This window comes from Fukomys damarensis, unplaced genomic scaffold, assembly GCF_012274545.1.
Source record: "Fukomys damarensis isolate Sample0158 unplaced genomic scaffold, DMR_v1.0_HiC HiC_scaffold_5, whole genome shotgun sequence".
Classification (NCBI taxonomy): Eukaryota; Metazoa; Chordata; class Mammalia; order Rodentia; family Bathyergidae; genus Fukomys; species Fukomys damarensis.
Window position 1 is genome coordinate 84388130 of NW_022900917.1, and position 14933 is coordinate 84403062.

At 52.1% G+C, this 14933-nt stretch overlaps 1 protein-coding gene across 2 annotated transcripts in view; it reads right to left on the reverse strand.

Annotated features, from left to right (window-relative positions):
- Zc3h3 (zinc finger CCCH-type containing 3) overlaps nt 1-14933 on the reverse strand; it is an 89290-nt gene that overhangs the window by 73995 nt on the left and 362 nt on the right. For both annotated transcript variants that reach the window (XM_010639255.3, XM_010639256.3), the window contains exons 2-3: nt 12500-13787; nt 10602-10798 (exon numbers count right to left, since the gene is read on the reverse strand). In XM_010639255.3, the coding sequence (XP_010637557.1) occupies nt 10602-10798; nt 12500-13787 (1485 nt within the window). The remainder of the gene's footprint in view (nt 1-10601; nt 10799-12499; nt 13788-14933) is intronic.

The window sequence follows — 14933 nt, forward strand, 5'->3', positions numbered from 1 at the left end:
CACACACACACACACACACACACACACAGGATTCCTATGTATACATACACACACATATATATATATATATATATATGTATATATATTATACATCTTTATATACACTCACATACATTACAATGTCAACTAAAGAAGCTTGACGTAGCTACATAGCATCAAAGCAGATTCTGAGGCAAGAAGCATTACTGGAGAAAGGAGTATTTCACAACATTAACAGATTAGATCCACACTGGGCATAGTAGCACATGTCTATAATCCCAGCACTTAAGCAGCTTGGGAGGCAGAGGCAGGAAAATTCTAAATTCAAGTACTGCCTAGACAACTTAGTGAAACCCTGTATCAAAAGGGCTCAGGATGTAGCTCTGGTAGAGCACCCCTGGGTTCAGTTCCCAGTACCACTACCAAAAAAAAAAAAATTGATCTAATGGGGAGATACAACTCCAAATTGCTTTGTACCCAGCAAAGTGACCTCAATATTTAATGACAGACTGACATCCAAGCAATGAACAAATTCACAAGCACAATGGAATATCCTAACTAACACTCTTTTCTCATGAGTGTGGAAAATCAGACTTCCAGAGTTGGGAAGAAAATAGGTTTAAGCATCACCATTACACAATTCACTCTATAGCACTGCAGGTCCAAAGCCAAGAGTCACAGTCTTTTCACACACAAGTTTACCAAAACCAACCACAAGCTTGGCCATTAAAAACGTCTGAGCAAATGTCAAAGGTCTGAAATTAAGCTAGAAATCATTAGTTACAGTAACTTCAAAATCTGCATAGGTTTGGAAATTAAATGATACCCTTCCCACATAACCCATGGATTAAGGAAAAAAATCATATAAAAATATGAAAATATCCTGAAGGGAAACAAAAATAATCAATTTACCAAACAGTTACATTGAAAGGAATTTTTTTTGACATTCAATTTGTGGGGGGGGGGTCTCCAGGCCTGTCCCCCTCCTTGTACGACTTGGACAGTCACCCCTAGTCAATCCCCACTCTAGGGCAACTCAGGGGCCCTGACATGGGCAGCAGGGTGGCTAGAAGCCCTCTCCAGGTGCTACCTAGCCCTGACCAGCAGCCCTGATGCCTAGACACTCCCCCTGATCCTCCTATGCCCAGGGTACAGCGTGGCCACATGGGCAGCAATGTGGGGCCAGGCCATGGGCAGCAGCCTGGGTCAGACCCGATGGCAAATCTCACCCAGGTCCATGCTTCCCTTTAAGAGGAAAGCAGGAGGGCCGGGGATTTAGCTCAGTGGTGCCTCCTGCCTTGCTAGTTCAAGGACCCGAGTTCAATCCCTGGTACCAAAAAAAAAAAAAGAGGAAAGCAGGACACACACACTAAAAGGAGAGAGCCAGAGAACATTTCCAGTCTCTTTCCAAGCAACACCCATCTCTAGGGACCCCACGCACAGCTGCCTGCCCAGCCTCTCTGAGCTCCATCCTCCCTGAGTTGATGGGAAGAGGCAGCCTGGCTCTGAGTCTAAGTATGTCATTGCTGGGCCCCAGCACAAGCTGCAAATAGGGGTTCTCTGTACCCCTCAAGTAGGGATGGAGCCCATCCTCCACCTCCACACAGCTACACCTTGCTGCCTCTCACAGGGCCACAGCACCACAGAACTGGCTACTGCTCCCACAGACTTTGACAGGCTCCTTCTCACTCCCATAGTCCCAGCTTTCCTCCTCATCCAGCCCTGGGGTGTTGCCCTGGACCCTGCTGTGCAATCCTGTAGGTATCCCAACATTCCTTCCACTGTGTCCCAGACCAAGAGACCAGGCCAGGTTCCACTGTGTGTGGCTCCCCTGAGGGCAAGGGGGCAGGAAGAAGGGAACCTGCATGGAACACCATGCCCCTATCATGCCAGCCTCACTGCCTTTCCTCCTATGCTCAGTTTTCTTCAAGCAGTAAAGAAACACCAGGCAGGCAGCTCCTTGGGTCACAGCCCTGCTACTACCTCTGGCTGAGTAGCTCCAAGGGGAAGAAAGAACCCCTCACACTCAGAAGTGCATCCCTGCTCTTCTCAGAGGTCAGGGGACAGTTAGACCTTCAGAGGTGCCAAGTGCACACAGAATACTGAGTTCTAGCCACAAATGCCATAGGCAGAGATTGCAGAGATTGCAGGGAGAGGGTGACCCACTGCACACACAGGGGCCCCCCCAGAGCCAGGGTGATGACCTGCCCAAGGCCATGGCCACTAATGGAAGAGGTCCAGGCCCCTCAGTGCAGTCTGGGACTGGCCAGCAGTGAGGGGTTCCTGGCATCAAGGCACCCATGCTATGATCCCTGTCTCTGACTACCAGGAATCCCTGCTTCAACCCTGTGGTGGATTAACTAATGGTCACCCTGTAATGCCCAGGTGAACTGAATCAGAGTGGTCTGGACGTCGACGATCCACCTGAGGATTGTTACCAATAGCCATAAAAAGAGAACTGGAGGGGAAAATCCAGGGATGTTGATTTTCTAGAAGTATGCTGTAGCTGGTTTCCTTGCTGCGAACTTGGCTTTTCTCATAAGAGGAGGAGCGTGGGGCCTCACAGTCAACGGGGATGGCTGCTGTTTGCCTCAGGGGAGCTCTGATCTTTACTGTATCACTTCCTGGCTAATAGGATACCTCAGCCTGGGGCACAAATCCTTCACCCCACCGGCACAGGTTTTCTGGCTTCTACCACTGGCCTTTAGGCCTTCTGGGTGCAGATCCTCAATACAGACAAGCATGAGACCCTGCCATGGGCTCTAGGCCACTGGCTGGACTTATAGAGGACACTGCCTTGGACATAGGCCTTCAGCTGGACTTGTATGCGACACTACTGTGAGATCCAGGACCTTGGCTGGATTCTTTGGGTCTCTAGTGTGTGGCTAACCTCTCACACTCCTCTGTATTTGATTTTTTTGGATAAATATCAAAATAATCCTATAAATTATGTGCCCTATATTAAATGTGTTCCCTTGCTAAAATCCTGACTACAACAGACCCCCAACATTCTGAATGCAGATCAGTGAGATGGGGCAGGGGGGCAATGCCTCTGTACCACACCCTCCCCAGAGGCCTCTCCTGGCCCTATGCCCACTTCAGTGGTATGTGTCCACAGCCAGCACCCAGTCAAGAGACCAACTCACCTCCTAGAGGTGTGAAGGGACTAGGAAGCCCCCTAGGCCTCAGTGGCTAGATGCCCCTCACCCTCCAGACAGCACAGCTGAGACAAGGCAACTCCCACCCCTGAAAAAGGCAGTCCACAAAGCAGGAGAGGGCAGGAACCAGCAGGGCCAGAGGTGAAGCCCAGCCCCACCAGCTCCCGAAGCCTGACTCCAGACAGGCACATACCCCCTCAACAACACACAACTGAGGACACTCAACTGAGTTCAATACCAAATATGGTTCCTCTTCGGCTGCCTCCCTGAGAGAGGAAGAGGCACTAAAAGCTCTCACATAGCACAGGAACCATTGTACATACATAGCCCAGGCAGGACAGAGGGCAGGAGAGACCTGACAGTTTCCTTCTTGCCAGCAGGAAGACATTGCTCACATTCAGAGTTGGCTTTAGGAATAGGCCCATTGTGGTCAGACGGCTGCAGTCCCCTCCTAGGTACAGTGACTCAGGCCTCCTCTGCTCACCCTGCAGTCTGTTCACACCCCCTTACCCCATCTGCAGATAAGATCCTGCTTGCCTCCATCCACTGGCCCTCAAGAAGCCCTGCCCAACCTGGGGCCACTTTCCATCATGAAGACCCAGCTACACAGCCTCCCTCTGCCCTCACTGTACCTCCCCAATAAGAATCACATCACTGGGCCAGGGATTTAGCTCAGTGGTTCCGCTGCCTGACTTGCAAGAATCACATTGCTACCCCTGGGCCCATGTGAGAATAGGGATAGCACAGGGGAGGGAGCATGGCAAGAAGCTGAGGCTGGTATCCTCTCTCGGTAGGGCTGCCTGGTGCTGCGCAGGAGACACCAAAGGCAACCAGGATATCCTTCTCACCAGGACCCTACCCCAGCATGCTGTGGATGCCAGGCAAAGGAACCAATAGGAACCCTGGCTGAGACCCACATGCATGTGGAATTCTGATGATACCCAGCAGGGTCAACATGCCATAGCAGGGCCCCTGGGCAAGGGGCATCACGGGGGAAAAAGAGGGAGGAGGGAGGACAGCCTAAGAGCAGTAGGCAGAGGGAGGCTGCAGCCCTAGTAGGAAGGAGGGTACCCCAGCCTGGATGCCAAATTCAGCAACCCAGAGGACTCCACCCTTCTCAGGCCAGAAGTCGGGATGGGCAAGCCCTGGGTCTTCAGCTCCACATCACCATAAATGGCACACACGTGCACTGCTATACCAATTCTTGTGGAATAACTAATTAGCACAGCCATGACAAACGTAAAATTGGAGGCCTCCAGTGTGCCTGATAATTTATGCAAGATCCAAGGATCGCTTCGGCTGCCTTTCCCAGAGCCTAATTCAGCATTTTCTTTTTCCCTTATGAAAGCAGGACTCTAGATTTAACTGCTCTCACGCCCTTTAACAGTGTTTGCTGTAGTAAAATCAAACAGCCCAGCTGCACACCAGCGAGCAGTGATGGATCACAGACACACATCCCCCAACAAGGCACCGGTCTGGGCCTCCCAGGCAGCAGCAGCACCAGCCATGGCACCACACACAGGAACACAACACTGGCCCAAAGCACTGAAGGCTCTGCTCCTTCTATCTGCACAGAAACCTCAGAGAGGGTAACCTCTCTATAGATAGGGAGACAAGCACAGAGAACCAAAGGCCCCCAGCAAGACAACAGCAGCAGCACGTCTGGGGCTCAGAGCCAAGATGTAACCAGCATCCTGGCCAAATTCCAGGACCTGAGCTCCAGCTGCAGGCTGTTCCTAGCACCCAGCAGACTCTTACAAGCCCCCGACCCTGCCCTCCCCTGCCATCAACATCGGTCTCTCAAGGAAGCTGCCCAGCTCAGGGCCCCCCAGCAGCCTGACCTAGACAGGCTGCAGCTCAGGGTGCCACTGTGCATACAACTAGCTTGCAGTGCCTTCAGCTGGTGACCCTCTGCTCCTAACTATCCCAAATACTCTTCCTGACACAGGTAGTGAGAAATGCCATGGCATGCAGAGGACAAGGGTGCAAGGTGGTAGGGGGTGTTCTACTTTCCCTGCCCACTGATCTCTGAGCACACTGCTGCCAGCCCCTACCCATCAGGCATATCTTACAGGGGCAGGAGCAGGGTCCAATTCCTTGCAGAGCTTGCCCCCTCAGTTGCTACATGACTGTGACAACACTCCAGCCAAACTGGGCTGGGTGAGGGCCTAATGCCCACTTCCAGCAACACCACTCTCAAAGGCCCTCAGGACACACCACAGGACATGCTTCCTGCCACACACTGGCCCGGCACTGTCAGCCTGGGAGGACTTCCCACATATGTGGTGATGGAATTACAGAGTACCAGCCTTGTCCAGCACTCTGCAGCAGACCCCCCACACCTGTGTCAGAGTCCTCTACACAGAAGGAAGGCCCTCCCTTCTGCCCTGCCCCACAAGGCTCCCAGGAAAGTGCCAGGATTAGGCAAAGCACATTCCTGATGGGGCAGTATGAGCAATACTCATACCAGCTAGTAAAATGCAGAAAACTCAAGGTGGCAGGGCAGCCAGGGAGTGACATGAGAAGTGGTAGGCTAGGAAGGTTAACCACTAGCACCCAGCACACATCTGAATGAAAGGAGTAATTGCTACACATCTAAGGGAAGAGTGGTCCCTGCAAAAATAGGTCAACAACCCAGCATAGTGGAACATGCCTATAATCTCAGCACTCTGGGAGGCTGCAACAAGACAATCCCAAGTTTGAGCCCCAAATGGGTAACTCAGCAACAGCTTGTTTCAAAATAAAAAAGAAAAAGGGCTGCTGAGGGCCAAGGACTTAGCTCAGTGGTGCCACCACCTGCTATGCAAGCACAAGGACCCGAGTTTGATCCCTGGTACCAAAAAAAAAAAAGGGCTGCTGGTATTATAGCTCAGTGTGAAGACTCATTCCCAGTTATCGATCAATAACTGGTAGGCAGTAAGTGATCTTCCACCTCCCCTCTTCTTTGTTCCCTTCCTATTAGAACATATTCTTCCTACTTCCCAATATCAATCCTCCATTTATACTCCTTATTTACCCTTTGGGCCTCTCACACAAGAGAAACAAAGCAACAATGAATGAATGAATGAATGAATGAATAGTAGACAAGCACAGAGCCTCTGTGAGGAAACAGGGTCTGGCCAGAGTGAATAGGGCCTGATCAAGGAGAAAAGGAGCATGATGGGAGATCGCCCAGTCTCAGCACTGGGCCCAAGTCATGTCCTCAGGAGAATGAGTCTCAGAGCCTCTGCACCTCTAAGGGCTCACCCTACCACCACCACAGCCAGAGCCCAGACTGGCTAAAACACAGTTACTAATTGCTTCAGTTATAGGTGTAGCAAATGGACACCAGTTCTGAGATCCCCAAAGGTTTTGCCTCCTCTGCCCAAATGACTTTCCTAGTGCATTCCTTGAGAAACAGAGCAGTCAGATCCCTGATGCAGACCAGCTCAGCTAGCTCTCCTGGCCCTCTTTGGGAGCAGCTCAAACGTCAATCCCCCACCCTCAGGAAAAAAGGAGAGAAAGACAGAAGGCAAGAGATACACTGTCAACAAGAAGGGACAATCAAGCACCCACACCCAATACCCAGCCAGAGTCTAACTCCAAGCCAAAGAACTCTCAGGAGGGCTAAGGAGGCAAGGACGGGAGGGGAGGCAGTGAGCCTGGAACCTTCCTGACACTTAGTCCCCAGGCTGAGCAGCCAACGCTGCTGAACAATGCAGTTTTGAATTCAATTAAAGCGATTATCTGTTGTGCCAAATAAATTGTGTACAGCATATATCCTGCGGCACTTTACACCTCCAGGCTCATTATTCCCTAACTGTTTCCTCCTGTTTATGCGTTCTCAAATTAAATTGCTGATAATATGCGCCAAAATAAAAAATGAGCGCACCTTGTCCCAAGAAAATTGATTCTCCCTTCTCCTGAACTGGCGATTGCCAGGTTTTATATACTCTGTTCTTGGTGATCATTAGTAATTCAATTTTCTTTTTATTAGCCCCCTTATCTGCTGAGCAATATAGTGGCAGGGCTGACCTCTTTCGCACGGGTAAATGTTTAAAATCTTTTCCCTGATTAATTTTGCCAGTTAAGAAAAAGAGGAGAAATGGCCCGGCTCTTAGCCATCACAATGAATAAAGCTTAATGTTGATTGTGATGGAATTTCTAATGCCAGGGAAATTGATTGAACGCGGCAATTACACTGCAAGAGTAACTCGAGGGAGATGGGATCGCTTTCTCCTGGCCGTAGCCTTTTGGTTATTTAAAACAATCCAATTTGCAAGGATAATTATGTATTAGTGTTTTATCTGCCACTAGAAATGAACAGGGGAGTTTCGATACTGGCCCAGCATTAGCAGGTTATTGCTGCAAATTACTTGATATCTGCTTTCTTTCACATAAAGAGGAAATTAGGCAATCAATTACCAGAAAAAGGTGGACTGAGGGATAAGAGGGGCAAGTCCGCCCTCTGCTGGCCCCCAGGCCACATGGCAGGGTGGAACTGGGACCTCAGGCAGGGCTGTGGGGCAGCTGCTAAGACCTCTCCCTCCCTCCTTGGCACAGGAGCCAACTGGGAGGTCAGGTTCCTCTCTAGATCCCAGGGACTGCCTCTGGAAGAAGAGAGCTGGTGCTGGAACTTAGCATTTGCTAGAAGGAAAACGAAGAAAAAGTAGACTTCAAGCAGCCAGATGAAGAGCCAGCTTCTACCCCAAGGGAGGCCCTGCCATCCAGTGGTCACAGGAACTTGGGTTACACACCTCCTGGAGCAGAAGGTAGAGACCTCAACACGTGACAACATCCCCACCTGGAGGACCCAAAGCGGCCCTGGCCAGGGCTCTGTCATCCCCACCCACCCCCTGTCATACTAGAGATTGATCAGGGCCTCCCCAGACCCTGTTTTTGTTTGTTTGCTTGCTTGTTTTTTGCTTTTATTGCTTGTCTATTTTTGAGACAGAATCTCACTATGCTCCCATGCCTCAAACTCAAACTCAGGATCCTCTTGCCTCAGGCTCCCAGAATCCTGGGATTACAGACGTGCACCACTATGCCAACTTAAGCCACAGTTCTTGAGAAGGCAAGAAGGCAGATAGCGGGTCTTGCAGGAAGGAGCCTGAGGAAGCCACATGCCCACTTTCTGGGATGAACCAGGCTCCACCTAGGCCTCAGCCCAGGGAGATGCTTATCCTTATTCATCTCCTCAGCTGATGCCCTGGCCAGGCCCATCTGCTGCAGCCAGCCCACCCCAGTGGCCTCTGCCTGCCTAGCAGTCTCTGGGTCACCTGCTCAGGTAGCCATACCAGGATGTAGGCTCAGCCTCTCAAACCTCTACATGCAACTTCCACAGGCTCTTTGAACCCTTGAGAGGATGAGGCTCCTCCCTCAACTTGACAGGCCTCCCATTCAGGACCCTCTGACTCAATATCCACTCCAGCCAAATGGACATTCATGAACCCTGATGTGAAGACACTGATACAAGTCCCAGGTCTCCCTACTAGAGAGCTATCAATATGACCAAAACAAACACACTTTTCCTTACCGTGACCTACAAGAACCCTTGTTATGATCTGGTTCCCCCTACTACCAGCCTCATTCTCTTCCCTCATCCTGGACAACATTCCAGTCATGCATGTTCCCTATGCTTCTAGAACACTGCAGGCTCAGTCTCACTGCTAACCTCACCTGTAAAGCTGAGCACTATATATTCTCTTTCTTCAGGTCACCTCCTTCCAACTGCCTCCCCTAAGATGACTCTCCCACTTCCACATTCTCAGAATATATTTACCATTCAAAAGCATCTTTCCAGCCTGTTTCCAAGAACTTAGGTGGCTATTCGTCTCCACTACTAGAATATGGTTCTGTACCCGCAGGAGCCAGCCCACTGCCTAACCTCCAGGGAGCCCAATCTATACTTGGTGGGTGAGAAGGTAAGAGGCCTTCCAGAAGCCCTTCCCCCAAAAGGACCTCCATATCATCACCATGTCTAACTATAATTACAAGATTATTCATTCCCCCAACCCTAGTGGAGACCACATTTGCAGCCCCCATCATCCCCCATAGTACCCAACCCAAACCTGCATACCATTCAGCAGGTGTATCTGGTGACCTTGGGACCCCCTGCACTCCTAACCTGGCTGCTCCCTTGGGGGTTCAGGGGTGCTATCCCAGCACCTGCTGGCAGAGGGGAGCCTTCACTGTTCCCCAGCCTGCACTCCACTCTGCCCTAGGCCTAAAGAGGAAACAGCCTGAAGAGGAAATAGGTTTTGTCACAGGCACAAGCAAGTGGGACTGACCCTGAAGGATCCCCGCAGCACTTTCACCCTGCCCCACCATGACACTACTGGCCCTCCACATCCTCCATCAAAGCTCAGAGCCCCTCAACCAGTCCTCCTTATAGGCCAGAGGGCACCTGCACCTATACCTTCACAGTCCCATCCAGCACCTCACTGTAGCCACCAGAAACCTCCTCAGCTCCCTTGTCACCTAGGAGATCCACTCTGGCCCCAACACAGGGTAAAAGTCAGCAACACAGGAAGGCCTTCCACCCACTTCTTCATGTCCTTGGCTCTAACAGGACAAGCCCCTTTCATCCCTATGCCTGGCCCTAGATCCCCCTTACAGGCTCTCAGTACCACTTCTTCTAGATCCTTCTCCAGAGCTTCCCTGGGAAGCCTAGGATGTTACCCCAGTGCCATCCCTAGGACCAGTGCCAACTCAGACTGACCAGGTCCAGTCCTGCTGGTACTTTATCCTTTCCAGACTTCACACACGTTTGACCATACTTGCCCAAAGGAAGACATAGAACTAGGTAGCACCAGGCAAATCCTGCTCTCCATGGCAATACCAGGTGAGTACCACGCCAAGGCCTCCAGATCCATCACCACAGATCCCCAAGTGTGCCAGCCTGGGTGTGGCTGCCTCACTGTGCCTTGGCACCACCATCTCCCAATCAGTACAAGGCTGTCCTAAAGGGATAATGCCCCATTACTCCCCAGTCAGGGCCCATCTGGCCACAGGGGCTCTCAAGCTCACACAGGTTTCCAACAGCTCCCAGCAACATATGACTGAGAAAGTGAGTACAACTGAGGCTGGCTCAGGACAGAAGGGGCTGCCCTGTTGGCCCCAGGCTACAGACAAAGGCCCTCAGGAAGGCAGGGGCTAGAAGCCCTAGTAGTACAAGGTCTGAGTGGCTATCAACCTTACTTCCCCCAGGAGGAACGTGGATATACACTAAGGAATGGACAGAGGAGGCCACCATACTCCTGCCCAGATGCCTGTCCCCTACCCAAACTACAGCACACAACACCCCAGCCCCTCTCCATCCATTAGCCCAGCTGCTCACTGCCCATCAAGCAGAGATCCCTCAGGGGCTGGAGCCCTCTGACAGCATAGGCAGTGGGATGACAAATGGGATTCCTAATGGACCAGGAAGAGGCACAGCTTTGCAGCTCTGCTCAGCCCATTGCGAGCCCCTCCTTCCTGGTGTACCTTCTTTGGTGGGGAAGTGGGCCCGGCTTGGCAGCAGGCGGCACAGCTGGTGCCTGGTGACCTGCATCATGCCCTTGTTGGGGGTCTTCTTCAGAATAGGACTGTTCTTCCCCCTGAGGGCGTGTCTTCGCCGCAGGCTGAGGTGGTTCTTGGTGGTGGTGGCAACTGAGGGGCTGTTCTTCTTTTCTCCAGGAAGGCTGAAAAGACAAATGGCAAGCAGCTACCAACAGGCTCACCAGGTGGCTCTTGTGTAACCACTCTTCTTCACCCAGATCCCAGGAGGTAAGGAAACAGATCCAAAGGGAAGCCAGGGTCCTTCTAAGCTCCTTCCAAGCTTCAGGGTCCCTTCCAAGGCCCTGCCACCCCCACTCAGTCAGTTGCCACAATGTTCCGCTTCCCTCTGCAGCTGAGGAAGGCTGAGGAAGCAGGTGGATCCATAATCCCACAGGACCCAAGACCAGGGCAGGGTCCAGTGTGTCAATCCCTTCCCCACTCCTCAGGCCAAATGACCCTTTGCACAGGGCTACAGGAAGGAACATCACTGAGGAAGAACTGCCACCAGGCCTGAGCACCTTCCCCAGCCTGAGAGATACTCCAAGGCTCCTTCTCCAAGTTCCCTAGAACAGAGGAAGCTGCCAGTATGGTTAGGCAAAGCCACCCTCCAGGAACCTCAAAGAACAGGAGGCAAGCCAAGTAACCGAAGACAGCAGCTGTCTTCAGACAGATTTGTCAGAGCCAGAGGGAGGCAGCTAACCTGGAGCCAAAATCAAGGTCAGACAGCAGAAAGAACTTCCTGAGAGGAACTCATAGCAAGAAGGTTCCTTTTGGTATGCCACATGCCACTGTCTAATGGCACAGGCAAGACATCTGCCCCCAATAAGCACAGCTACCTCCCTTGCCATTGGCTGTTGACTAGATGAAGCCCCTGACCCCAGATCAAATACTCTGGTCTACAATGCCATCTTTGAGTCTTCCAACTGTGCTAGAGCAGGAGCTCAAAGAGTAACATCCAATTGCAAGGCAGTGGCTGGGCCGGGTCACCTGGCCACAGCCACAAGTGTGGCTGAGATATAATACCAATCTGTTTCCTCTCCAAGTCTGTTTCATCAGAACCTCCCAGCACTCTTCAAGGGGGACCACAGAGATCAAAGAAACCTCCACACACCAGTCCCACCTATCTGCAGCCCATAAGAGCACAAATAAAGCAACCCTCTGCCTGGGCCAGGGCAAGGTTCCTAACTATGCATAGCAGAAAGGCCTTGGCACCTCAGAGCAGTGCCCAGAGCCCCTAGCCACCACCCGGCTCAGATGTGTGGCCTGAAACTCCAGATCAGGGGACAGCCACACACCCTTCACATGGCCTCCCCCACTAACACACTCTGGACAGACCTGTCCATGATGGTTGCTACCCCAGAACTGGGCCTGGCATAATGCCATCCATCCTTGAACCTTGCAGACCCAGAAGAGAAGCTGCCCAGCAACCTCCTGGTCTCCCACCAACAGGAGAAAGGGTGGAGCTACCAAAACTACAAGGGCCAGATCCCCACCCTTACCTAGCTAGGGCCCTGAGCTTCTGAGTCCCTCAGCCTCATCTTACACAGCTTTGACAACAATACACCCAGTTTCACTCTTACTAGAAACATGAATCATGACACTGCCGGCCTTCCACCTCCTCCAACCACTCCTCTCAGGAGACTGGCACTGACTATATCCATCATAAGCCTTCATTTCCTCCTCATTCCTCCCTAGAGGAGGACCCTCCCACCTGCTCTGCAGACCAAGGAGAGAGCACAAGCTAAGGAGATGACACAACTGCCCCAAATCCCACAACTCTAGGGCAGCTCCAGTCCCACTCCTGCCCACCCAGACAGGATGCTGTGGGCAGCAGACAAACATACCTGCTATTCCCCCGCCTCCGTATGATCTTGGTACGGCTCTTCACTTTGTAAGCTGAGAGTGGGGTCTCTCCAAAGAGCGGCTTCAAGTTGCTAGGTCCCACTGCTGGTCTGTCCCCTGGGGGGGACCTAGATAGGACTAGGGAGAGTTGAGAGGCATGGTCCCTGCTGCCAGCCTCTGAATGCCAATGGAAGGAGGAAGAAGAGGAGGCAGAGGGGCTGGAGGCTTTCCACTTGTACTTGCTGGGGGAGGGCCCAGGCTTGGAGGACATGGCTGGCTTCCTGGGCTTGGATTCTGGGTTGGCCCTGGGCTGTGACTTCTCTGTCTTTCCAGCTGTGCCAAAAGCACCCCTGCTCACACTGTCCAAAGCTGCTCTGGGACTGAGAGCCCTCCGAGTAATCCGGGGGCTCTTTCCTGGGGTGGCCACCCATTTGTAATTGTTTTTCCGGAACTTGTTGGTTCGACAAGACAATTGCAGCTCGGGCTCCCGGGCCTGTCTGGATACTAAGGCTGGTCTGGCTGGGACTACCACTGAGTCTGAGGGAGCTGGCTGATCTGGGAACTGTACAACACAACTGGTTGCAGAATGAGGGCCTACCTTCTGACTGAGAGTCACACCAGTTCGAGGAGGAAAGGTAGAAGATGCAAAGTGTGCCTTGACAGCAATTGCACTCTCACTGACTGTCCGCTGGGGTTCTGGGGGACTGTCACTCACACTGCTCACAGACTTCACCACCCGGGGCTTGCCAGGCTCCTTTTGGCAGACCAAAAGTGGATCCTCTCCACTGCAGCTCCCCCTGGCTCTTCCTGGCCTTGAAAGCTGCAGCCGCCCACCAGTGGGCTCACCCTCAGCTTCCTGAGGTCCTTGGTCACTCCAGCGGGTATCCTCATATTCTTCTAAAGAGCCCAGCTGGGCCTGTGAAGTGCTAGTAGGACCAGTCTTTGATGGTGGTTTGATTTTGATAACCATGTTCTGATCTGCACTTAGCTGGACTTGTCTCTCAAAAACACAGTGCTGGAGGTCAGGGACCTGGCTGTCTCTGACCCCAAGGGCTGCCTGCATAGCATGGTTGCCACCTGAGTCCAAGGATCCTGAGGGTCGGTTCACAAGGGAATATTTCTTACGCCACTCAGGCCCATGGTGTGAGGAGAATCCCCTCCGGCTTGGACAAGGGTAGCAGGCACCAAAGGCCCTACCACTATGGTAAGCTGGTGGATGCCATCGGGAAGCAGCTGAGGAGCCTGGTGCAGAGGCACTTCCATGGAGGTTTTTATAGTCATCGATCAGACCTGAGAAGACAGAATCACAGCTCAGTTAACCAGAGATGTGAGTAAAAGCAATAATCATAACTACCCTGGAAGGACATCATCTGGCAAAATATCCCCAGACATCATGCACCCAGACTCCTGAGAGCTTCTCAGGGGCAGCCCACGATGCATGGGAACTACAGACCATTCAGTCCAAACCCCATAGGCCTATCTTTTCCTTGAACCTTTTCGCCTATCAGTTGTACTCCAATTTTTTTTTTTTTGCCTTCTTATCCTGAAAACACAGACCTCAGGTGTTACAATTTCTATTTGCTGGCCTACTGGGTCCACTATATTCTTTGAGGGGAAGTGTCCTTCCATATGCAAAGACAAGCCAGACCCCAAGCAGTAACTCCTGGACAAAACACACAAGTCACCATAGAGGCTCTCTGGCTTGCCCACAGGTGGGAAAAATGCAGGGTTACACCTTAATCATCTGGACTGAGTGTAAGGGAAGTGACACCTATGGCACTCTCACTGGGCAGCAGAGAAAAGAACACTTTGCACACAGGCTAGTGAACCTGCCAGCTGTGACACTGTCTTCTACAGAAGACAGGCTTAACACCATCACCACCGTCCTTTTCAGAGAAGCCCCCACTGGTTGTCCTGAGGCAAGAGGCAAGAGGCACGGGCACAAAGCACACAAGCCAGTTGGCAACCTCCCTCTCCTGTTCAACACCGACACCACACGTCCACACGCGCAGAGCCAGGTCCAGACCAGCCACACCTCATAGCCAGCATGAGGTAAGTCCAAGAAGTGGCCCAAAGCGTGAAGCAGCCCACCTGGACTCTCCTCCATGTCATCTTAACTAACTACTCTTTGTGGGAATAACTTTGAAAGGGTTTTGTTTTGGGGGGTTTTGTTTGTTTTTGTTTTTTCTTAACGCTTACAAAGGGAAAGGCCACCTTGGGTCTAAAATTTTCAAGGGGGAAGCTGGGGACTGGGGCCTGGGGAATCGGTCTGGAATAAGAGGGGGTGTGCATGAACCGAGAAAGGGCATCCAACACGACCCAGCTGGGATGCACGGGACGGAGGACTGGAGCCTGGCTGTCTGGCGCGGGGCGAAGGCAGCGCGGGCGGACGCAACCTCCCGGGGGAAGGCAAAGGTCCTCTCTGAGCGGGCCTGA